The sequence below is a fragment of the Sebastes umbrosus genome, chromosome 8 (genome assembly GCF_015220745.1).
Source record: "Sebastes umbrosus isolate fSebUmb1 chromosome 8, fSebUmb1.pri, whole genome shotgun sequence".
In the NCBI taxonomy this organism is placed as follows: Eukaryota; Metazoa; Chordata; class Actinopteri; order Perciformes; family Sebastidae; genus Sebastes; species Sebastes umbrosus.
This window is the reverse complement of record NC_051276.1, coordinates 34,230,146-34,256,262: the sequence shown is the minus strand read 5'-3', so window position 1 is coordinate 34,256,262 and position 26,117 is coordinate 34,230,146. Positions and strand designations below refer to the sequence as shown.

Genomic DNA, 26,117 nt, shown 5'->3' with positions numbered 1-26,117 from the left:
AGGTAGGTAGGTAGGTAGGTAGGTAGGTAGGTAGATGGGTAGGTAGGTAGGTAGGTAGGTAGGTAGGTAGGTAGGTAGGTAGGTAGGTAGGTAGGTAGGTAGGTGAGTAGGTTGGTTGGTAAGTAGGTAGGAAGGTACGTAAGTAGGTAGGTGAGTAGGTTGGTTGGTAGGTAAGTAGGTAGGAAGGTAGGTAGGAAGGAAGTAAGGTAGGTAGGAAGGTAGGTAGGTAAGTATTGTAAGTAGGTAGGTGAGTAGGTTGGTTGGTAGGTAAGTAGGTAGGAAGGTAGGTAGGAAGGAAGTAAGGTAGGTAGGAAGGTAGGTAGGTAAGTATTGTAAGTAGGTAGGTAGGTAGGTAGGTAGATGGATGGATGGATGGATAAACAACTTCTTTTAGCCAGCCAGCCAGCTGCTTTAAACATCATCGACTCGAGACAAGAGCGTCTTCAGTTAAAGACACACCTTCAAGCGGGCAGCCTTGTTGTAATGGAGATGCAGATCCACACCCTACTGAGCTGATGCACAGAGTCAAACCAAGCCAGCACATGAGTATGGAACAGGCCTACAAAACCCAGAGAGATTCTTTTTACTAAACTGACCGTACGGCAAGAAAATGCAACAAGTTCTCAACTTTGAGAAGCCTGAACCATCAACTGTTTGTCTTTTTGTGCTAGAAAGATGAAGGATGGTTACCTGTTAGGTCAACACCGGTTGGCATTCTAAACAACACATCCGTCTAAACAAAAGCTTCTTTCACAGTTTCACAGAAAAACTTCTCCCCGTGCTCTGCCTGAAGAATATTTTCTTTCCTGGTTCCAAAAACAGTATTGGTATCTTGAAATATCTATGAGCAATATATTCCCCTAGAAAGTGAACCTCAGGCTGGATTTAGCAGAAACAGCTCCAAGGTCTGAGGTAAAGCCTCCTCTCAACGATTAGTCAAAAGGATTCAAACAACCAACCAGCAGTATTTCACCTGTTTCAGAGAGATAGTGGCTCCCGCTGCTGTAGCTCTGCTAGTTTGACGAGACACTTTTGTTTTTGATTTACTGGAGGTTTAATGCCTTGCTCCAGGGCACTGTGAAAGTAGCTGTTCAGGAAGATAGGAGTGTTTCCCATCTCTGCTCCGGGGACGTGGACATTAAAAGCTTCCATTAACCGGCCATCGTCTCTGGCTTCCAGGCCACAGTTGTCCAGGTTTTCTCGGGTCCCTCCCAAAGGTGATGAAGTCACTCACAAATAAAATATTTTGAATCAAGTCTGGGATGAAAAAAACATTTAAACTAGAGCTGCTCAGTCTTTAATAAACACAGATTTGTGAAAACTAAGGCTGTCAAAGTTAAAACGATAATAACGCTTTAATGCAAATTAGTTTTTAACGCCACTAATTTCTTTAACGCAACTTGTGATTTTTAGGTTGTAGCGGCACAGTTTTAAAGAGAGTGAAGATACTGGTATCATATGAAACTAGAAAGCCTAATGAATCCATTGGTACCAACCATGTCATACTAGCTTGTCGGGGAGGTTAAATAACGCTCCAAACAAAAGGTGAAGTCACAAGTCATTGGTGTTAAAGTCCAAGTCGAGTCTAAAGTCATCAAATCATTTGTGACTTGAGTCTACACCTCTGACTCAGACATTTGTGACAAAGAGTCCAAACAAACCAAACAAGCTCTAAACTAAATTATTAATTTCACAAAACAAACATTATAAACACTACATCAGCTTCATCGTGAGCGGGAATCACTGTGGACTGAGAACAATGTCAAAGTTACCATCATAATAATGTTTTTCAAATTATTTTTAACACCACTAATTTCTTTAACGCAATTGATCTTTCAGAGGTTTTAGCGGGCTCATATGAAACTAGAAAACCTAATGAATCCATCGGTACCAACCATGTCATACTAGCTTAGACACGGAGGAGGTTAAATAACGCTCCAAACTTCCTCTAAATTTTGGCGAGGAAAAATTGTCTTGTCCATTTTCAAAGGGGTCCCTTGACCTCTGACCTCCATATATGTGAATGTAAATGGGTTCTATGGGTACCCACGAGTCTCCCCTTTACAGACATGCCCACTTTATGATAATCACATGCAGTTTGGGGCAAGTCATAGTCAAGTCAGCACACTGACACACTGACAGCTGTTGTTGCCTGTTGGGCTGCAGTTTGCCATGTTATGATTGGAGCATATTGTTTTATGCTAAATGCAGTACCTGTGAGGGTTTCTGGATCAATATCTGTCATTGTTTTGTGTTGTTAATTGATTTCCAATAATAATTATATACATACATTTACATAAAGCAGCATATTTGTCCACTCCCATGTTAATAAGAGTATTAAATACTTGACAAATCTCCCTTTAAGGTACATTTAGAACAGATAAAAAATGTGCGATTAATCAAAACTAAATATTTGAATGGATTAACAGCCCTAGTGAAAACAGAAATTCAAGTTGTGAATGCATACTCTAAGTATAGTTCAGGAGCAGAGTTTCTCTCTGTAGGTGAGTTCATGTGAAGCCACAGATGTGTTCTGACTTTAGTCTTTTTACATAACTTGCAGTAAGTCTGTAATTTGAGCTGCTGCTTTATGGACGTTGTCTTTACATCCCCCCCTCCCCGCTGAGCATTATAAAACTTCCCTTCCTGTTTTCCTGCTATTAAAGCAGCCGCAGACTCTTACTTTAACCGAGCGTAATCACTCGCTGGGCCTCCTCAGCCGTGCGACTCGTGAGACCTTGAAACATCCCACCGGGGAGCACTTCCACGCCGCCCACTGCACCAAAGTCAGCGTTTCTTTCAGGGAAAGCGGACGAGCGGCGCCCACCCCCTCCACCCCCCTTCACCATCACACTGATTGAAGGAGGGTTATTTAAAGAGAGTCCTCGGCCACCCCGGTGAAGCCCCGAGCCCTCACATCAGCACTATAAATAGCTGAGTGGCCGCAGAAGCCCGGACTCTGACCTCGGATAAGCAGCCCCTCAGTGCCTCGCCGGCTTGACGAACTGGCAGCCTAATTAACCGCCTAATGAGCGTGGGAACACTCTTCGCCGCTTACACCCACACCAACACTACCACCACCACCACCACCACCGCTGCTGTTACTGCTCAGCACAGAACTACAAAGTCTGCCCCCGGGTGGAAAATATGAAGACATTCTCACATTCATACTTTCTGCTCTTTGTGTTGCTCTCTGGGAATATTTTTCTTTCTTTTCCTGCTCCGTTTGTGCCCACTGAGTGTTTATTCCTCCCCTCTATAATGCATGAAGTTTCTCCCAACAGAATTAGTCGGTTTACACAAACGTCAGGCCGCTCGCTCACAAGTTTCCCCGATAATTAAACCGCATTGATCGGAGAATAAATGATAACTCGCTGCCTGCTCTCCTCTGAGTGCAGGCTTCTGTTGCTTTACCAATACAGTGATGTGTCCTTATTCTGTCTGCTCTGTGTGTGTGTGTGTGTTTCAGCATGCGTTACGCCTCCTAGCCTTTGGACAGCTTTACAAGGTCTTGAATATGGATCCTCTCCCCACCAGCAAGCCCTCACCGAGGCTGTTAGAAGGTGTGTGTTTTCCATTCATGTGTTTGTGTATCATTTCTATTTTCTGTGTGTATCCATGTGTGTCTGTATTTGGATTCCTCGCTGTAAAGCAGCTCGTATCCTCTTCTGTTGAAACCATAATGATGTGTTTAGGTGACGTTCTGATGTTTCCAGGTGATGATCAGTGTGTTTGTTTGCAGGCGGCTGTCAGAAGAGGCTTCGGGAGGACGTCGGGTCAGATGACAGAGACTTCATCAAAAGGATGAAAGGTGACTTTGAGCTATCGACTCGCTTGTTTCAAAGAATCTCAGTTTGCTCGGATGATTGTGTTCTTTACAGCGGACTAGTGAAGAATACAAAGAGATAGAGGCAGACTGGCCGATAGGAGCCTCGTATTAAACGCTGTGTTTAGAGCTGTAGCGTCACACATGATTCAAATATGTTGAATCTATCTGGATTAGGGCTGTCAATCCATTCAATTATTTAATCACACATGTTTTTATCTGTTCAAAATTTACCTTAAAGAGAGATTTTGTCTAGTATTTAATATTCAAATACGCTGCTTCATGCAAATGTATGTATATATTTATTATTGGAAATCAATTAATAACACAAAACAATGACAGATATTGTCCAGAAAACCAGAGAAGCAAGTGGCATTACATTTGGTGACGAGTGCATTATGACTTGTTTAGGACTCAAAACTCAAAGTTTAGGACTCGGCACACCAAGCCGACATCAAAGAACCAACGGCGATGAAACCCACCAGTTGCGTCGCCTCACGTCTCCTTTGTTTTGGCCGACAAGTTGCACTCAAACACACCGCAAAGACGACAGCCGACGGCCAGTTAGCACGTACGTTCTGCGTCTGCGTGAGAGGAAATAACTCTCCACACCAGCAGACGGCGGTAGTCTGTGTTCATCATTCAAAAAGGGAAACAGAATGACCGAGGACGGCGGATATACAAGCTGTACATGAAACAAAGCGGCGTCTGCCGACCATTTTCACACCACTCACACTCACCACTTAGCTTCATTCCAGATGTTCATGTCGCTGTGAAAACATCTGGAATGATCAGATGAGATGAAGATGAAGAATGAGAAGAGCCTTCTGTGTTTGTCCTCTTGACTTTACTCATTTTCTTGCTTTCCTCACGTCTGTTTCTCTTCTCGTGCACTGATTTGTTTAAGCTGAACAGCCAATCAGAGTGATTTCTCTCACTGACGAGCTCCGCCACCGATTCAACATGCTGATTCGGCCGCAAAATCTCCGACACAGGCAGACTAAAGCTGACGGTGCGGGACACACCGCAAAAACTGACAGACTCTTACCGACAGCCCCAAACTGCCGTCCCCCAGTGCTCTAAATGCTTTTTATGATGATGATAAGACTGAAAACTGTGCATTTTCAGCAGAATATTACATGTAAGCAGCACAGTATTGGGTGTCGGGTCTTTGGTATATTAGAAACATCACGTGGAGGCCGACAGGAGGAAACTAAGCGTTCCTCTCTTAACAGCAGATAAGTGGATATCGATCGAAGACTCTGACAAAGACAAAAAGCTCTGGTGTTCAGTGTGTCTCTGCTGGACAGCTGTGAACTACAGATGACTGTAAACAAGGTGCTTTCTGACAGGCTTTGTGTAAGAGGTGGAAAAGCGAGTCAGCGGAGCCGAAAGCAGCGTGCGGCGAGGCTGAGGCGTTTCTTAGAAATCAGGGCGCTCTCTGTTTGAGGATGAGGACGGCCTCTCAGGTTAAAGCTGCTGTATTCACTTGAATCTCTTTGCATCAGAGAGGAGAGAAAATACCCCGACCGTGTCTGGATGTGGTCCCTTTGTAGGCCAGCGTTTGAAATTCAGCACTCATGTCTTGATATCTCCACCAGATCATATTAGGAATCCAGTTTAGTGCGTTGAATTGTCCCCGGCTCACTGTATCTCAAAGTGGCGTCACTCACCGTATCACCCAGCTGCACCAAACAGGTTAGAAAAGCCGTTTAAATTCTTCAAGGAGCTGTTGGCGGCGGCGGCTTTTAAGTGAAATGTTTCCTCGAAGCAGAAAATTGTGTGAGGTTATCAGATTTCCAAATAGCTGCGAGTGAGTAAAGGAAAAGAGGGGGGTGAGGGGGAGTCAGTCTGCTCCGGTGTTCAGGTTAGAAAGGTCTCTGTGTGTCAGTGTCTTAATGTCAAACTGTCCATCAACCCGTCCAGGTCTTCATCAGGACATAACAGAGAGGTTTATTCAGCTCAGTGTGCTGTCAGGCCAGATTCTGATTCTTGTCACTATCTACAGATATATGTTAGAGGAGAGAAGGTACTGACATAAGATAAGATAAGATAAGATAAGACTTTATTGATCCCTGGGGGGGAATCCACATGTTACAGCAGCGCAGAGACCGGCTAATAATATGGCTATAATTACTGAATTAAAATAATAAATTAATAGAGTTAGAGAGGTGACATTAAAAAGCTATAAACAATATGCACTAAAGAGTCCGATGCATGCTGGTGTTCTAAAAACCAACAGGAAGTTAGTTATTGTAGTTTGTGTAGCCTGTTTAACTCAGTCGGATTTGACCACACACACATGATACACACATTTTTAAATTCAGTGTGTCCGACACTCTCTGAGGACATCGCTACCTCAGATGTCCATCGTGAATAAACGTCCATAAATCTGCGTAGAAATCATAGAAAAAAAGACACTCCTTGCGAACTAACTCCAGAACTTGCTTGAGAATAATCAGGTTTTTACGTTTTCTTCAGTAATAAAGTCATCCAGTGATACTTGTCTGTACATTCAGAGTTACAATGTAAACAGGAACTGCTAACGGCTAATTCGGCATTGATTTAATGGTGCTAATTTGCCAAAATTAGATGACGGGATGTCAGAAAAACTCATTTTTTATCTGTTCAAAATGTACCTTAAAGGGAGATTTGTCAAGTATTTAATCCTCTTATCAACATGGGAGTGGACAAATATGCTGCTTTATGTAAATGTATGTATATATTTATTATTGTAAATCAATTAAAAACACAAAACAATGACAGATATTGTCCAGAAACCCTCACAGGTACTGCATTTAGCATTAAACAATATGCTCAAATCATAACATGTCAAACTGCAGCCCAACAGGCAACAACAGCTGTCAGTGTGTCAGTGTGCTGACTTGACTATGACTTGCCCCAAACTGCATGTGATTATCATAAAGTGGGCATGTCTGTAAAGTGGAGACTCGTGGGTACCCATAGAACCCATTTACATTCACTGATCTGGAAGTCAGAGGTCAAGGGACCCCTTTGAAAATGGCCATCCCAGTTTTTCCTCCCCAAAATTTGAGCATAAGTTTGGAGCATTATTTAACCTCCTTCACTACAAGCTAGTATGACATGGTTGGTACCGATGGATTCTTTAGGTTTTCTAGTTTCCTATGATAACACTATCTTCACTCTAGCTTTAAAACTGAGCCGCTACAACCTAAAAATCGCAGGTTGCATTAAAGCGTAGATTGTGTCAGATACTCCTTTAGACGCTAACATTTAACGCAGCAGAATGACTATATGTCAGTTGGCAGGTCCTGCTGCACGCTGACGTAGTTATTGATGTTGAGACATTGATTCTTCGTCACTTAGATGTCTAGAAAACTTCTATACTTCTATCCTGAACACATCGACATCTTTTCTTTTCCTACAAATCAGCAAAACGTTGCTCGCTGAGTGCCCATAAAGTTCACTCATCCTCAGCTGATGATGAACAGAATCTTGGAAGTCACTGGCTGCGCTATAGAGACACTTAGAGGAAGTGTCACTGTCACCAGTCGCAGCGCTGTAGTTCAGAAATAATCGGCCAAACTCACATTAAAGTTTAATTTCATCCAGAGCTTGGAAGATTTCCGTGTTTATTTGCCACTTCTGCTGCCACGGAATAAGAGAGAGCGAATATAAGATTACACTCATCACTACTGGACAGAGGAATCAGAGGAATATGTAGACATGATTTCTCTCATCTGATGTGACTGGAGGAGGCTTTGCTGTCACAGCTATGTTTGTAAAACGAGTCTGAATGAGTGTTGTCATGATGCAGATGTGCAGAACATCTGGGTGTCTGCAGGAGCTTGTATTGGTATTGTTGTGAGATGATTTGTTTCTGTTGTGTAACACCTCACGGAGGGATGTTTTAGCAGAACTACTTTTCAGTTCCCTCGCAGTATTTTGCATCGCCTAGTTACACATTTTACATTCCCTCTGATCTGTTCAGGCACATGTCTGTATCGCTGCAGCTGGATAGATAACAGAGCTGGTTAACCACCTCATAATGGGATTATGACCGTAGCCGTGGGATGACGGATCTTTGGCCATTTGCTGTCGCTGTGATTGACACGTTAGTTTAAAACGGGTGTAACCCTGACTCCATCCATGTGATGTTCTGTACAGTATGTGTGCACTGAGCTGACCTGAGGTCTGGACTACGAAGCAGGATTCAGGATTAGCGAGGTCACCTCAGGGTTTTCAGTCCTACGACTGTGGTTCACTTCTTACCGCGGTAGATCACCATGGTAACAGATGCTGAACAGTTAACCTGCTCCGGAGCAGGTTAACTGTTCCAGTTAAGAGATCAACTCGTATAAAAACACCGTCTACTGACATGTAATATAATATATGACACAAATATGAAGAATTTACCGTCCAGATTTACTAATCCAGACTGAAAACAACAGTTTAACGTCTCCCTCTCTCTGTCTCCTTCACTCTCTCCCTCTTTCTCTCTCTCTCTTTCCCTCTCTCCCTCTTTCCTTCTCTCTCTCTTTCTCCCTCTCTCTCCCTCCCTCCCTCCCTCACACTCTATCTCACTCTCTCTATATATATATATATATATATTTATATATCTCTCTCCCTTCCTCTCTCCCCCTTCCTCTCTCTCTCTTTCCCTTTCTCCCTCTCTCTCTCTCTCTCTCTCTTTCTTTCTCTCTCTCTCATTCTCTCTCTCTCTTTCTCTCTCTCTCTCTCTCTCTCTCTCTCTCTCTCTATATATATATATATCCCTCCCTCTCTCTCCCTCCCTCCCTCTCTTTCTTTCTCTCTCTCTCATTCTTTCTCTTTCTCTCTCTCTCTCTCTCTCTCTATATATATATATATCCCTCCCCCTCTCTCTCTCTCACTCTCTCTCTCTCTCTCTCTCTCTCTCTCTCTCTCTCTCTCTCTCTCTCTCTCTATATATATATATATATATATATCCCTCCCTCTCTCTACCTCCCTCTCCCTCCCCTCTCTCTCTCTCTCGCTCCCTCCATCCCTCCGTCCTGTCTCTACTGTGTCACAGTAATTAAATCTCGTCTCTGTGGGACGAGCGTCTTCAGTAACTCTTATCTGCTTCCAGTTCAGAGGAGGTGACGGGAGGCCGAGATAGAGAAGGATTAATACTGCAGACTGCTGCCACCTCCCACCGCACACACACACACACACACGCACGCACACACGCACGCACGCACACACACACACACACACACACACACACACACACACACACACACACTCAGTGCATTAACACCTCCTCCTCTCTTCCTCCCAGCTCCTGTCCATCAGCACCTTCACATCCAGCGTCTCCATCCATATTCATCCTGAACACTCCTCTAGTCTTTAGTGGCTGTCAGACCCTCAGTGATTATTACTCTCTCTGACTGACTGCAGGACAAGAGACGAGAGACGAGAGAGAGGACAAGTACTCTCTCAGTGACACCTGTTATACAGACGCTGACATCTGGAAAGGACTAATATTCGGTAGTTCGTACGTTCTCACACACTGTGACAGACTTTAAACTAAAAACTTGAAATCTATGCGCTATAATATCTCAATGTAAGATTTATTTATATTATACTAATATTCAGAGTGACGATAAATGATACAGAATTTGCTTGTTAGCTTGTTGGTCTCCTCTTGGACTCAAACGCCCAAAAACATAATGTTTAACTGCCATCAGAAGTTCACATTTACACACTATTTATCTGCTGAAATATTGTGTTGTAAGGATATCAAACTATAAAAGCTTTACGCTTAGTGTTCATAATGTCAGAAGCTGCTTTGTTTTGAAGATGTAAAACATCGTTGGCTCTCAGTTTGTGCAATATTTAATGAAATAAGACCATTCTTCTGCCATATATTCAGTGATTACAGCTGATTATTTTATGTTAGTGCTGTCAAAGTTAAAGTGAAAATAATGCATTAACGCAAATTCATTTTAACGCCATTAATTTCTTTAACGCAACTTGAGATTTTTGGGTTGTAGTGGCTCAGTTTTAAAGCTAGAGTGAAGATACTGGTATCATATGAAACTAGAATACCTAAAGAATCTATCGGTACCAACCATGTCATACTAGCTTGGACGTGAAGGAGGTTAAATAACACTCCAAACTTACACTAAATTTTGGCGAGGAAAAACTGTCATGTCCATTTTCAAAGGGGTCCCTTGACCTCTGACCTTTTTTTTTTTTTTTTTACTTGTGCGATTTTCTCTTTTTATTGTAATTTACATTAAATGCATCCCTTCCAAAGAAACAAAATCACTCTACTGACTACTGACTTTGTGCACAGGTCTCCTGGCCATATAGTGTTTTACCTTCTTCCCTTGAGTTTCTTTCGGTGTAAAAAAGGTTGATAAATATTAAAGTGCTGTTTGCAGTTTACTGACGTTATCACAGGATTTCTGCTGCAGCAGCATTTTGTCAGAGACTTGTTGTTGCTGGTTGGAGCCTCCACTCTGTCAAGCTCCTCTTAGATGATCAGACTGGTCAGTCAAAGACCTGGAGGAGGATAAATAAAAAAAACATGGTATTTTAAAAGCAGTGCAAACTTCAGAGGTAAAGTTTGATGCACATTAACTTCTAACCGGACATCAGCACAAGTCATCCAGTGAAGTATATGAGTGTTATTTCTGTTGAAGGTTCTGACTGTCAGGTCTGATTTGTATTCAGTTCCTCTGTCTGTTATTCTAAAGTATTTACAGACTGAACAAAGTTAAACAAACCTTCTGAAAGCTCAGCTGACAAAGTTGGACTCACAGCGGAGGGAATAAAAACATTTCTCACGGAGACAGTCAGCACTTTTGTTGTAATAGATGTCACCGAGTGTCGCGGTTTCATTTGAGATATTCCAGCTCGGGAGCTCTGGGGAGGCGGAGAGCTCTCCTCACCTCTCGTCAGTGTGGAGGTGTGAAGAGGCTCGGTGTAACACTAGGCATCAGAGTCATCTCATCAGCCCGATATTAACAGAGAGGGGGCTCAGAGACTTCCTCTGTTGTATTACTTATTACGCTGATTTTATTGATGGAGATTGACCACTGATGGAGTCCGTGCACAAGAGCTCAGCGTGTATTTTTAGGTTTAAAGTGTCAATATTGTCTTCAGTGTCTGAGGTTCATCAGCAGACGCTACATTAATACCTGTGTTTCTGCATCAGAGGTTTTGCATGTTTTAGCCTTTTACTACCAATGTCATAGCAGCTAAATGACATCTTGTGGTTTCCTTTTATTTCTTTAATATGAAAATTATTTTGTCCCTAGTTAATCCTGATTAATCACAAATTAATCACACATTTTTAATCTGTTCAAAATGTACCTTAAAGGGAGATTTGTAAAGTATTTGATACTCTTATCAACATGGGAGTGGACAAATATGCTGCTTTATGCAAATGTATGTATATATTTATTATTTTAAATCAATTAACACAAAACAATGACAGATATTGTCCAGAAACCCTCACAGGTACTGCATTTAGCATAAAACAATATGCTCCAATCACAACATGGCAAACTGCAGCCCAACAGGCAACAACAGCTGTCAGTGTGTCAGTGTGTAGTATTATTGTAATGTGTACACATACAAAGAATTTGACTTGTTTTTTTGTTGCCCTCAATGCACTGCTTAAACAGAAATAGACATACCATTATAAACAAGGACAACAAAGGTAAAACATTTAACTATGTACAATTGTTGATTCATTTGTAGTTAAGCAGCTAAAACTTAAAAACACACCAACCTCGTCCTTTAAGAACATAAATGCGACTGAAAGCTGCTTCCTGCATTTCAAGACCTAAGTATTGTTCTAATAACATAAATCAACCTGCTGTTTGACTATGAATTTAAACCTCTCTTGAATATCACCGAGGAGTTTGTTTGGGTTGAAACTGAACTTGAACTACTCTTGAATGATCTTGTTCTTCCAATTCTCGCATGCAGTTGTTGAGTTTTTAATTAAATGTAATGTAACATGTATGTGATCTCTGAAGATTAATTTGGATGTAGAGGTTATAAAAGGTTTTGCACAGTCTGAAAAATCTTGAGACAACATGAGCTGGCAAAGGTTTTCCTCAAACCTGCATGCACCTTAGATTGTGTTTTTATGATGTTGTTATGTATTATGATGCCTTCATGGTCCTGCTGTTGTGTGTTAGCTCATTTTAATTCATGTTTAGTGGTCTTTTAAAATGTTTAATATCGCCCGGCTGACATGTGCGTCTTTCCTCCTTTAGTCCTGGACTGGAGGATGACGGATCCGAACCACCCGATGAACGCTCTGATGCGTCTGAATCAGATCCACCCGGGCCTCCAGTACCGCCTGCTGTCTCAGTCCGGCCCGGTGCACGCTCCCGTCTTCACCATGTCCGTGGAGATCCAGGGAACCACCTACCAGGCCACCGGGAACTCCAAGAGGACCGCCAAGCTCCAGGTGGCCCTCAAGGTAGGTTCAGCTGAGGTTAAACTCTTACATGAATCTTTAAGAAATAATCTTTTAGATCTCGGTACCAACGATGTCCTACTAGCTCGTCATGAAGGAGGTTAAATAACGCTCCAAACTTACGCTACATTTTAGCAAGGAAAAACCGTCATGTCCATTTTCAAAGGGGTCCCTTGACCTCTGACCTCCAGATCAGTGAATGTAAATGGGTTCTATGGGTACCCACGAGTCTCCCCTTTACAGACATGCCCACTTTATGATGATCACATGCAGTTTGGGGTCAAGTCATAGTCAAGTCAGCACACTGACACACTGACAGCTGTTGTTGCCTGTTGGGCTGCAGTTTGCCATGTTATGATTGGAGCATATTGTTTTATGCTAAATGCAGTACCTGTGAGGGTTTCTGGACAATATCTGTCATTGTTTTGTGTTGTTAATTGATATCCAATAATACATATATACATACATTTGCATAAAACAGCATGAAATTAATTAAATACTTGACAAATCTCCTTTTAAGGTACATTTTGAACAGATCAAAAATGCGATTATTTTGCAATTAATCATGATTAACTATGAACAGTAATGCAATTAATAGAGATTAAATATTTTTAATCAATTGACAGCCCTAATATATGTATTTTATGCTTATACAGTATATCTTTAATTCTATTATATACAAGCAAAAATACAATCTCAAGTTGTGTATTTTTATTTTTATTTTTTCATAAAAGCTCTCTTTCTGTGTAGCCTAACTAACCGACCATCAAAGTCATTTACGTGAGGTTTCTTACCTCAGACGTGTAATAACTGCTGTAAGTAAAGGAAGTAAAACCCACTACAGCAGCTCTTCCTCTCTCCGTCTTTTACTGTAGTTTGTCACTCTGCGCTCAGAGAGTCTCGGATGTTTATCACGAACATTAACTTCCACAAAGAAACTGGATGAGCGAACAGAGAATGTTCTTTTAGTGACGAACGTGTTAACTTTGACTGATCACACTCTGTGTTGTTCACACACATTTAATTCACTCAGTTACACTTTCACACGTCAGAGCTGCACCAGTACAGCCGCTGTTTGTGTTGTTGTTGTTGTTGGCGGCCACTTTGCAGCCTCACTGCAGCAGCTGTCAGGTGGTTGAGTGCCTTGCTCAAGGGCAGCTCAGTCATAGATGCTGGATGTGATCGTGTCGGGACATTAGAGAACTTGTACCCGTTACTTTTCTAATGAGATGACGGTCATCCTGAATGCAGTATAGAGAGAATAATGAACTGCTGTGTGTGTGCGTGTGTGCGTGTGTGTGTGTGTGTGTGTGTGTGTGTGTGTGTTGTGGTCTCCTGCTCAGGCGCTGCAGGCTCTGGGGTTCGTGCTCGGCGGCGACGGAGAAGTGGACTCGCTGAGCGCCGACGAGAAGTCAGATGGCGAAGGCAAGAACGACCGGATGTCCACCAGCTCCAGCTCCACCTCCATCACCTCCTCCACAGACGCACAGGAGGTGGGGAGCTCACACACACACACACACACACACACACACACACACACACACATTATTAACAAGTACACATGAGGATTAGACCGGTGCACAGACGGACAGTCTCACCAGCCCGTGATGTGATGAAGGTTCCTCACTTATTACAACGGTACGTCAGTAAACACATCGGTGAGGTTCATTAAAGATTCTTCAGTTGAAGCGTCAACCTGCCAAAAAAACATCTGTAAACTCTCAACTGAAGTCACCTGCGTCTGTTTTGCAGTGTTTCTGTTTGTTTTGGGGGGAAGACCCTAAAATATTCATCCAGCTCTTGTTCTCACAGAAGCTGAATACATGAATTTGAAGTCTGCCCGATGAGTGTAATGTAAAATGTAATATGTGTCGTCTTTCTGAAGCTTTCCCAGCTGGAGAATCAATTATAAATAAATACATTTCAGCAGGAAACACTGAATACTCAAAGCTTTTGGCATTTAAAAATGTATTACAACTCTTACCGACCAAGCTAATCTTACTCATCTTGGTATGTTTGGTTAAAAAAATAAAAGAATATTAATGATAAAAAATAATCATAAATAAATTTAAAAAAAATAATAATAAAAAATAATAATTGATAATAATCTGTATTTTCGTAGCACTTCAAAAACCGGTTCATAGAGTGCTGAACAAACACAATACGGACACAAACTGTAATCACTCATTAAACTTTATTGTCATTGCATGGAGTGAAGTTTAGCATCCAACTAGAAGTGCAAAAAGCAGTAAAGTGCAAAGTAATGAACAGAATAAACATTATGTGCACATGCCACCATCTTTGTCACATGCAGTAAATCATAACGTAAAAATGAATAAAACACATCAATAGAATAGGAATAATAGGATAAATACAAACTACGAAAAAAGGCCTAATATGACTGGACATTTTTTTCAGATCTTTTTTTTCAGACTTTTTTGTCCGCCATTTTTCAGATCTTTTTTTTCAGAATGTTTTTTTCGGACATTCTTCACATCTTTTGTTTCAGACTTTTTTGTCCGACATTTTTCACATCTTTTGTTTGGGACATTTTTCAGACTTTTTTTTCAGATCTTTTTTTCAGACTTTTTTGTCCGATGTTTTTCAGATCTTTTTTTTCCAGACTTTTTTGTCCGACATTTTTCAGATCTTTTTTTCGGACATTTTTCACATCTTTTGTTTCAGACATTTTTCAGACTTTTTTTTTCAGATCTTTTTTTTCCAGACTTTTTTGTCCGACATTTTTCAGATTTTTTTTTCAGAATGTTTTTTTCGGACATTTTTCACATTTTTTTTTTTTCGGACATTTTTCACATTTTTTTTTTTTCGGACATTTTTCCGATCTTTTTTTTCAGAATGTTTTTTTCGGACATTCTTCACATCTTTTGTTTCAGACTTTTTTGTCCGACATTTTTCACATCTTTTGTTTGGGACATTTTTCAGACTTTTTTTTCAGATCTTTTTTTCAGACTTTTTTGTCCGATGTTTTTCAGATCTTTTTTTTCCAGACTTTTTTGTCCGACATTTTTCAGATCTTTTTTTCGGACATTTTTCAGACTTTTTTTTTCAGATCTTTTTTTTCCAGACTTTTTTGTCCGACATTTTTCAGATTTTTTTTTCAGAATGTTTTTTTCGGACATTTTTCACATTTTTTGCTTCTGACAATTTTCAGATCTTTTTTTTTCAGACTTTTTTTTCGGACATTTTTCACATTTTTCTTTTTTCGGACATTTTTCACATTTTTTTTTTTTCGGACATTTTTCCGATCTTTTTTTTCAGACTTTTTTGTCCGACATTTTTCAGATCTTTTGTTTCGGACATTTTTCATACAAATAAAATATTTTAAAGAGATGAATCAGCTCATTAACAGATCAGCTGTTGTAACATGATCAGATGTTTCACTGCAGAAGTTCTGCAGACCAGAAACATGATGAAGGATTGTATTGTTTTAACGGTCTAAAACTATCCCATCATGTAATGCTTTCTATCATACTGTATGTTCCCAGCCTGTTTTGCTTGTGATCCCTTAAAAACAAGACCCCGTCTACCTGTAACTCCTCATGGCAGGTTGCATTTCTATGAAATGTGCTCATGTGAGAAGTTCAACCAAAGAATGATTTTCCATTTCCAGATGATTTTATTGGACTCGTTTTAGAGGCCTGAAGAGGTCAGACGTTACAGTCGTTAACGAGGAGGAAAAAAACAAACATGTTGACATTACAACATTAAAAGAATAAAACATAAAAAACAAAGAAGCTTCTGAACGGATGAACGCTCATGGTTTATTAGAGCCTGACTGATCATCCTCACGATCAATATTATTATCTTATCACAGATATATTTGTGTCGTTCAACATGTCGGCCTACAGGTAACAAGAAATACAAACATGTCAAAGATTCGTTTGAGATCATTTACAAACCATTTCTTTTTCACACATCATATTGGTTTTCCACCAGAGATCACTGACAACAAGTTTATTCTTTCACTGTAAATGTCCTGCTCAGTACAAGTCACAATTCATTCTTTAATAACCACATTTAAGAGGTCCTTATAAAAGTATTCATGTTATGTTAAAAGACAAATTGTGGCTAAAGGATCTTGATCAGAATTGTTAAAAGTTAAATTAGTTTGAGCCTTTTTAAATCTGTTGTTTTGGTTCACATTTGTTCTAGATGTAAAATGTTTGATATTAATGTTTGAGTATCAGTCAGATAATGTCAGGTAGTCTTCTTCCAACATGTAGGAGGGATACCTGATGTGACGGAGCTCATAGGTAATCTCGTCTTGAGCACTAAATATATAAGAAATGTGAGTCCTGACTGTGTCTTCTCTCTCCGTCCGTCTGTAGTCCAGAGCTCCAGGTCCGATCCTGACGGCGGGAGGTAAAAACCCGGTGATGGAGCTGAACGAGAAACGCCGCGGCCTCAAATACGAGCTGATATCAGAGAGCGGCAGCAGCTACGACAAACGCTTCATCATAGAGGTACAAACACACACACTCACACACAGCTTCATAGATTTCCTGTCTTCTTTTCAGAGGCTCTTATTAGGAATTGATGAGGGAGGGAACGTGTTTGATGTGCGGTGCTTCCTGCATATCAAAACATCTTCACACATTTTAAAACAGCCCCGAAAGACAGCTGGACATCAAACCGGTTTAATCCTGTGAAATCAATCTGAATCACTCTGAAGGAGTTTACAGTTTTTACATGTAGTTTGTATAAATATCATATTTTTCGTCTCCAGTCTAAATGTCATGACATTATTCGACACCAGTCTCGTTTCCTGAGGATTATTTCTTATGATGAATGTCTTTCTCACGTTTGTCCACATACTATACTATAATTTTACAAGATACTAAACTATGTCTTTTTTCCATGAAATTTTCAACATGTTATATACTATGACATTTTTGTATGACTTTTTTTTCATATTATACTATGACTTTGTTTAATGAAATTTTACAACATAGTAAACTAAGACTTTTTTCGAGATACTATAGCATGACTTTTTTTTTCATGAAAATGTTCGACATATTATATTATGACTTTTTTTCATGAAAATTTTAGACATACTATATTATGACTTTTTTTTCATGGATATTTTCGACCTACTATAGCGTGACTTTTATTCATGAATATTTTCGACTTGCTATACCATAACTTTTTTTTGACATTATACTATGACTTTTTTTCATGAAAATGTTTGACATACTATACTATGAATTTTTTTTTCATCCAAATTTTCGACATACTATACATTAATTTTTTTTATGAAAATCTTCCACATCCTATACTATGACTTTTTTAATGAAATCTTTCGACAAACTATACTATGACTTTTTCTATATGCTATAGCATGACTTTTATCATGAACATTTTCGACATACTATACTATGACTTTTTTTTCATAAAATTATTCGGCATGCTACACTATGACTTTTTTTTATGAAAACTTTCGACATACTATACTATGACTTTTTTTTACATACTATAGCGTGACTTTTTTTTTACATGAAATTATTCGATATACTATGCTATGACTTTTTTCGACATAATATAATAAGACTTTTTTTCATGAAAATCTTCGACATACTATACTGACTTTACATTACACAATCAGAATCAGCTTTATTTGTTGCTCTCATTGTACATGCACAGAAATAAATACAACTAAAAACAAAGTAAACAAGAGTAAACATAAAACTGAATCTATTATGTACATACCAGTAGGTGAAAGAAGATAAATACATTTGAAAATTAGAATATATATATATATATAATATATAATGGAACTGTTGTGATGTAAAACAAATTTCAGACCTGTCCGACAATAAAGTATTATCGTATCGTATCGTATATATAAATATATAAAAGTATATATAAAAAGTACAACAAGGAACAACAACATACAATGTCACATATAGGCTAAGTCAGACTATTTCTGTGAATTGTAAACCGTCATACAGTAGTGCAATGATGCAGAGTGCAAATATGCTGGAAAAACATTGAATGACTAATGTAACAGGTTGCTTTTTATACATGACGTAGGTGAATATGTACAGTAAATGCATGTACACATGTAGGTTACAGTATATTATATAGTTTATACAGTGACACAAGTTACATAAAAACTGTATATTTGAACAATTAAACATCATCAGAGTGATGGCCTGTGGGGTAAAAAGTGTTGTCGGGTTGTTTTGGCGTACAGTGCTCTGTAGCGCCTACCAGAGGGGAGAACTTGCAACAGGCTGTGTCCAGGGTGTGAAGGGTCTGCAGTGATGTTTCCTGTCCGCTTCATGATTCTGTAGGTCCTGAATGGAGGACAAGTTGGCACTGATGACTTTTTTATAACTTTGTTATGACATACTGTAATGTGACTTTTTAAGTCGTAGTATAGTATGTCGAAAAACGTCATGGAAAAAAAGTCATAGTATGTCGAAAAAAAGTCAAGTATAGTATGTCGAGAATTTTCATGAAAAAAAGTCATCGTATAGTATCTCGAAAAAATGTCAAGTATGTCGAAAAAACGTCATATTATAGTATAGTATGTCAATATTTTCATGAAAAAAGTCATAGTATAGTATGTCGAAAAAAGTCATAATTTAGTATGGCGAAAAAAAGTAATAAAGTATGTTGTAAAATGTAATGAAAAAGTCATATTTTGGTATGTCGAAAATGTTCATGAAAAAAGTTCATCGTATAGTATGTCGAAAAAAGTCATAATATAGTATTTCGAAAAAAAAAGTAATATAGTATGTCGAAAACTTTCATGAAAAAAAGTAATAGTTTAGTATGGCGAAAAACATCATAGTATAGTTTGTTGCGAAATTTAATGAAAAAAAGTCATAGTGTTGAAAAACGTCATGAAAAAAAGTCACAGTTTACAAATATCAAGACATAAAGGCAACATTAGATTACCTTTGTATACAAACTTCATCAGAAGACTTCCTCCTCTGTGTGTTGTGACAGGTGGAGGTGGACAAGCAGGTTTTTCGGGGAACGGGTCCCAATAAGAAAGTAGCCAAAGCCAGCGCAGCACTCGCAGCCCTGAACAGCCTGTTCTCTGGCTCCAAGTCTACGAGCAACAAGAAGAAGAGACCCAACCCTCCTGTGAGTACATGAAGAGTTTCTACTGTATAGTCAGCTTTACATTAAATCGCATCCTGTTCAGTGTTCCTCATGTGTTCCTGGTGTGTGTTTGTGTGCAGCCGAAGCGGCCCGTAGCCTCGGTGCTGACCCTCCCGGCCCTCGCTGCCAGACCTCAACGTGTCCCCGTCATCCCCAGAGCTCCCTACATCAGCACCCAACCCACACATGGATACATCCCCCCAGGTGAGTCCAGCTGCATGACTGAGCTGTCAGGGCCATTTTCAAATCTCGGTACCAACCATGTCGTACCAGCTATGTCGTACCAGCTTGTCATGAAGGAGGTTAAAACATCCAAACATACGCTCCAAACATACGCTAAATTTTAGCGAGGAAAAACTGTCATGTCCATCTTCAAAGTTATACAGTGGTATACTTTTTAAAAAGCCTGTACAGGGCCAGGAGTAAACATGATACCTTTCCTTTTAAAGAAACACACTTTTTGTTTTATGGCTTTTTGAGTTACATGAGAAGATGAAAACGAATTTGCGTTAACTTTGACAGCCCTAAAAATGATCTTGTTTGTTGGTATAACTTTCCATAAAAGTTCCTTTTATATCTGTGAACATGCTGTTGAGATATCCTGTCGACTACTGGAAGGAAACAAACAGGAATGGTGAAGTAATTAGGGCCTCAGATTACAAAAGATGCATGATGGATCGTCTCATTCAGCTGTTTACATTAATACTCTTTGTGTTGTGTGCAGTAATTACACCGTATCATACTTTCTCCTCCCAGGTTTTGGAGCTCCTTATGGTTACAGCCCTGCAGGCGCCCTCCCTCCCTACGGTAAACTCACAGCCGCTGATCAATAATCCATCCGTTATGATTTATCCATCACTACATCCAAACATTTGAGTTCTTTTTCTTTGTTCTTCCTCAGGTTTTCCGTCCAGAATGCCCTCAGTAGTTGTCCCAGTCATCAGAGTCCCCACAACATACCCACTCACCCACCTCTACCCTTATTAGGACACTCACCTCACCTCACCTCACCTCATCTCACCTCACCTCACCTCACTTGTAAAGTTACACCCTGACTTTTACTGTATGTTCACGACACAAACGACGTCAAAAAACAACACTGGACTCCACACTGGACTTTTGACCAGTCTACCCAGTCAGTACCGTTGCTGTATAGCATGTTCCCTCATTAGCAACCAGCTAGATTAAACTGGCCATTAGAAAGTTGTGTGTTTGACAAATAAGCTCTTTGATCATCAAAACATTATGCAACAAAAAAACTGAGTTCAGTATTTCCTGAACTGCAGTGTGTGAAGACAGATAATGTTTTACACTGTAGGGAGCTTAACATCTACTGTAGGGAACTAATTAACCACCCATCACAGGAAACACCAACTATACACCGAAGTAAGCAAACTAACAGTCATTATATGAACCTAAAAAAAAGAATTAGCCACTGTAGAAAAACATCCAACACAGACTACTAAATATCTCCTGTAAGGAAATCAACATTGTCTATAAGGGAACTAACCCAAAATCCACCGTAGCAAAGTAGGCAAACAAATATAAAGTCACTATACGGAGCTAAACAAAGAATAAACAGCTTCTTAAGTACACCAACTACTAAACAGCTAATGTAGGAAGAAGTAAAGTATGAATTAAAGAAACAGTTCCCCTACTGTGGCTGTTTTTTTAACTCTCAATATGATGTTAAGTTCCCTAAATCATGATGAGCTAACTAAATATTCACCATAGTGAGAAAAAAAATTACACAATTGGCCACTATAAGGAACCAAACATCCTCTGTTGGAATTAAAGAAACAGTTCGTACAGTGGATCATTATTTACTTTCCTACATTGGATACTGTAGTTGATTTTTGTTCATTTTTCTTAAAGTTCCCTACAGTGGCTGACTAAATATTCATTGTAGGGAACTAAAACAACTACTAAGTATCAAACTGAATTTAAACTAAATACATATGCATACTGTAAGGAGTTAAAAAATCATATGTAGGGAACTAAAGAAATCACCAAACTACTCGATATCCAATGTAGGGAACTAAACATCCTCTGTATGGGAACTAACTCAACATCCGCCATAGCAATCTAAATTAACAGCCACTATAGGGAACTAAAATAAAATCAACTGCGACATTAAAGTAGTCAATGTAGGGAAATAAATATCCATCGTAAGGAACTAAAATATTTTGTTGGGAACTAAAGAAACCTACCATACAGACTACTAAATATACAATGTTTTAAACCAGGGAACTAAATAAATTAACTGTAAGGAGCTAAACATCTTCTGTGGGGAACTAAAGAAATTACCAACCATACACCAACTATTAAATACCTACAGTATGGAACTAAATAGTTACTGTAGGGAACAAAAAAACAACACTTACAATACACCAACAACTACAATGCAGGGAACTAAACATCCTCTGTATGGGAACTAACTCAACATCCACCATAGCAATCTAAATTAACAGCCACTATAGGGAACTAAAATAACATCAACTGCGACATCAAAATGTCCATTGTAAGGAATTTTTTGGGAACTTCAGAACTAAATAGTTACTGTACAAAAAACAACACCTACCATACACCAACAACTACAATGTAGGGAACCGAAAAGCCTCTATATGGGAACTAACTCAACATCCACCATAGCGAATTCAAACCAGTCACTATAGGGAACTTAAAAAAACACACTGATACTAAATATAGAGAGCTTAATACAAATCAGCTGTAGGGAACTAAAGAAACAGACACTGTAGGGAACTAAAGAAACAGACACTGTAGGGAACTAAACAACATGAAATATGCAGATATAAAACTGATAACATGTAGACTATAAAATGTAACTGATCAAAGAGCTTCTTTGTCAAAAGGTTAATTATTCCTTTAACTATCACTCATAGATGTGAACGCTGTTTTGTATTTTCATTTCTCTGTCTTCTGATGATATTTTAGGTTTCTGTGGAGGTTTTTATAATAGTCGGTTGCACTGAGAAACCTTTTTCCTTTTGTTTGGATGTTAACAGTCCGAGTTTACACTTACTGTTGTTGAGCCATTTTGTTTTGAGTGAAACTACTTTTTCTTTTCAGAGAGAGATTTTATTTTGACCTGTTTGTAGGTTATATTCTGTTTAAATAAATTAATATTTTTGTCAACAGCCGAGTAGCTTGTGATTCGTAACGGTTTTATCCTGATTCATACACGTTTTATTCACACATCCAGGTATGATTTGCAGTTACTTCATTTTGAAAATGAATTATATTGCCTGCAGCAGTATACACTAACATAAAATAGTATTTTACTTTACTGGACCAGTGGTTGTCTTTTAAAAATTGTGGAATATGAAGTTGTATTTGTATAGCTTCCTTAGTTGTAAACATTAACTCTTCTTTTACCTCACATGTCCACTGAGAAGTGGACGCTTAAAAGAATTTTAATTGTTTTATTACAACTTGGATGTTATTTTCAAAGCTAATAATAATGATAATAATAATATTGTTGTACTCACCAAGTTCATTAATGAGATCTAGAAGTGCAACGACGTCACTAAAAAGAAGTCGAGAAACACGCGGTTAGCCAAAAGCATCTGGAGAACAAAAACATACATTAAAATTATTACTCTACTATATATACAGTAAGCAAATGTATATTAATATATATATATATGTATACATTTTTATTTTATTTTATCTGCAGGAGTACATGAGTTAACAAAAATGTACATTTGACATTTAACATAATATACATTTGCTTTCATCTGATATTGTTCAAACTTATATAATTCCTAGTGTTTAGATATTTTATAGTGAAAAAGTTAAATTGATTGGAAATTAGAAAAACAATAAAGGAATAAAGAAATTAATAACAGATAAAAAAAAACAAGGGAAAAAAATAAAGCATGAAAAAAAAAGAAACAGATTTTTTTTAATTTAATTAGAAATGTAATAATAATGAGGTAATAAAAAATATAATAAATATAGAACATTTTGTACAAAAGTAAAACAAAATTATTTCTATTCTAGTCATATTCTACCAAAATGGCCTGTGTTGAAGAATGAAATATTATAAAAATAATAAGCGAGTTCAGTCCAAAATGGTGGCAGCGGCTGTTGTCAAAAAAACATAGGAGTTTCGTCTCTTTGCTTCTATACTATTCACTGTAATTCAACACAGTCAGTTGATAGAAATGATGGTCAGAACGACAAAAATAAGAGCCAAGTTGTAATAAACCAGAATTATCCTGCAAGTTAAAGCTGTTTCACACATTATTAACAATTTGTTATAACTTGTTTGCAAATCTGAACACCCAGAATTCAGCAGTGCTAAAGATTTATGATTGAGAAACAACTGTGTAGAGCTGCTGCTGTCGCTGCTGCTCCTTGATAGAGGTCAATAAAAGTGACAGGCTGCACTGAATCTACTGATTTCCCCTGAGCGCTAAGAATCCTGGGAGCTATTTTAGGCCTCCTGAGAACAGCTACAACAATAACAATAACAGCCACGATAAAGTATGTAATCTGCTCTGAATGTGCAACTAGTTTTCAGTGATCATATAGAACACTTCCACAAATCCATTCATGTTCATCCCTTCAGAGGATCTGTATTAAGTGCTAATGATTATCTCTGTTAACCTGGTGTCTCCTGTCTGTAGGCGGCCTGTACATCGACAGTGCCTATTACCAGCCGCAGACCATCGCCACACCTATCATCATCCACCTGGGCCCTCAGGATCTTTTCTGACCCCGCCGACGTACCGAGACCGGACTCGACCTCCCTCCGTTTAATCCCTCACCCTTATTAAACTCTGTCAGCGCCTCTCAATTACTGAGCCGCCGCTCCCACGGGTTCCTCCCTCCACACGAGACACAGCAGCAATATTGAAAGCAATATGGAGGAGAGGAAAACAACCGCGGGCGACGCTCTTGTCGAGTCCAGGTCGGGTTTTTTAGGCGAAGAAGAAGCCGCGGAACGAGACCGTCAGAAAAATGTCAATAAAACACTAAGCAATACTTCTTCTGCCTTCGGGAGTCTTTTCCAAAGCGACTTGAGATGCTAAATTCAAAACGGACCATCAGCACCGGCACAACAATGTGACCTACTGTATGTACATATTTACTATCTGTATATATGGATGTATGTGAGTTTTAAATATATATATATATAAACATGTTAATATGTTTGAATATGTAAAAACCCAACGACGGGTAAAAGAAACGTATTTATAATATATCTCTGAATGTAAATACAGTAGTGACTGAAGCTCTCTCAGATATCTATAAATATTAAGAGTTAAATACATTTTACAAATTGTCTATAACACTGTATTGGTATGTTTATGGTATATAATCCCCTATTTAAACATGATCACATGAAGTAGATTAAGTACTCGTTTTCCATTTCATTTTTTAAGATCAGAAACGTTTTATTGACTTATTATCCAACTAAAAAGCTCTTAAATTGTTTAAGTTTGTCACCTGTTGTGAAGTCTCCTGCTGTTACACGTCTGTTGGGGTTGTTAGTTTAAATCAATGGTTCCCAACCTGGGGGGAGGGGCCCCTACAAGGGGTCGCAGGACACATCTTAGGGGTAACACGAGCAGAAAAACATATTTGTACTACACATAATTATGTTTATTTTTTACAGACTTTTCTTTATTTTAAAGGCTCTCAAATTTAAACAAAGGTTGGAAACTACTGTTTTAAATGGTTGTTGATGATCCTCAAAGAAAAGGTGCAGCAGGGTTTTAGAAACTTATCTCTGCTAATTAGGAACACGGTATATGTCATTTTTATATACCACAGTATCAATACATATTGCAATATAGTAAATATTAAACTGTTTATGGATTTTAATGTAATCATATGAATTACCTGACATGTCGGCAACATTGGCGACAACAGTCTAATCCAGAGAGGTTAAAAGGATGGATACATTTTTATCATCTCGCGGTATGTATTATCGTGAGAGCTGTAGTTGAACGCTAACGAGGGCTGTCAAAGTTGACGCGATAATATCGCGTTAATGCAAATTCAGTTTAACGCCACTAATTTCTTTAACGCATTAACACAACTTACGATTTTTTAGTTTAAAAGCTAAAGTGAAGATACTGGTATCATATGAAACTAGAAAAACCTAATGAATCCATCGGTACCAACCATGTCGTACTAGCTTGTAGTGAAGGAGGTTAAGTAACGCTCCAAACTTACGCTAAATGTTGGCGAGGAAAAACTGTTATGTCCATTTTCAAAGGGGTCCCTTGACTTTTTTTTTTTTATTATTTATTTTAACATTTTTCCGACTTATTCTTGACATTTTTTTTTTCTAAATTTTTTTAGGGACATTTGTCAGACACTTTTTTTTATTATTTTTTTTAATTTTGTTTGACATTTTTCAGACTTTTTGGGGATATTTTTTGGACATTCTTTCAATTCTTTTCGACATACTTCAAACTTTTTTTCACATGTTTCAGACTTCTTTTATTTTTTAAAAAATTTTTGGGATATTTTCTGACTTTCGTGAATTACACAAAATGTTGGCGAGGAAAAATTGTCATGGCCATTTTCAAAGGGGTCCCTTGACCTCTGACCTCCAGATCAGTGAATGTAAATGGGTTCTATGAGTACCCACGAGTCTCCCCTTTACAGACATGCCTACTTTATGATAAGAGTATTAAATACTTAACAAATCTCCCTTTAAGGTACATGATATCT

The 26,117-nt window shown here is 38.6% G+C and overlaps 1 protein-coding gene across 4 annotated transcripts in view; it reads left to right on the top strand.

Annotated features, from left to right (window-relative positions):
* The window catches only part of LOC119492957 (spermatid perinuclear RNA-binding protein-like), an 86,506-nt gene extending 61,942 nt beyond the window's left edge, over nucleotides 1-24,564 (top strand). For 2 of the 4 annotated variants that reach the window (XM_037777877.1, XM_037777878.1), the window contains exons 10-18: nucleotides 3,470-3,563; nucleotides 3,743-3,811; nucleotides 12,067-12,275; nucleotides 13,616-13,765; nucleotides 16,622-16,756; nucleotides 19,248-19,388; nucleotides 19,487-19,610; nucleotides 20,163-20,213; nucleotides 24,059-24,535. In XM_037777877.1, coding sequence (XP_037633805.1) covers nucleotides 3,470-3,563; nucleotides 3,743-3,811; nucleotides 12,067-12,275; nucleotides 13,616-13,765; nucleotides 16,622-16,756; nucleotides 19,248-19,388; nucleotides 19,487-19,610; nucleotides 20,163-20,213; nucleotides 24,059-24,147 — 1,062 coding nt within the window. In that variant the 3' untranslated portion in view covers nucleotides 24,148-24,535. Of the gene's footprint in view, nucleotides 1-3,469; nucleotides 3,564-3,742; nucleotides 3,812-12,066; nucleotides 12,276-13,615; nucleotides 13,766-16,621; nucleotides 16,757-19,247; nucleotides 19,389-19,486; nucleotides 19,611-20,162; nucleotides 20,214-20,307; nucleotides 22,565-24,058 lie in introns of those variants that run through there. The other 2 variants (XM_037777880.1, XM_037777879.1) reach the window with 2 other exon arrangements.
* The last annotated feature ends 1,553 nt before the right edge of the window (nucleotides 24,565-26,117 follow it).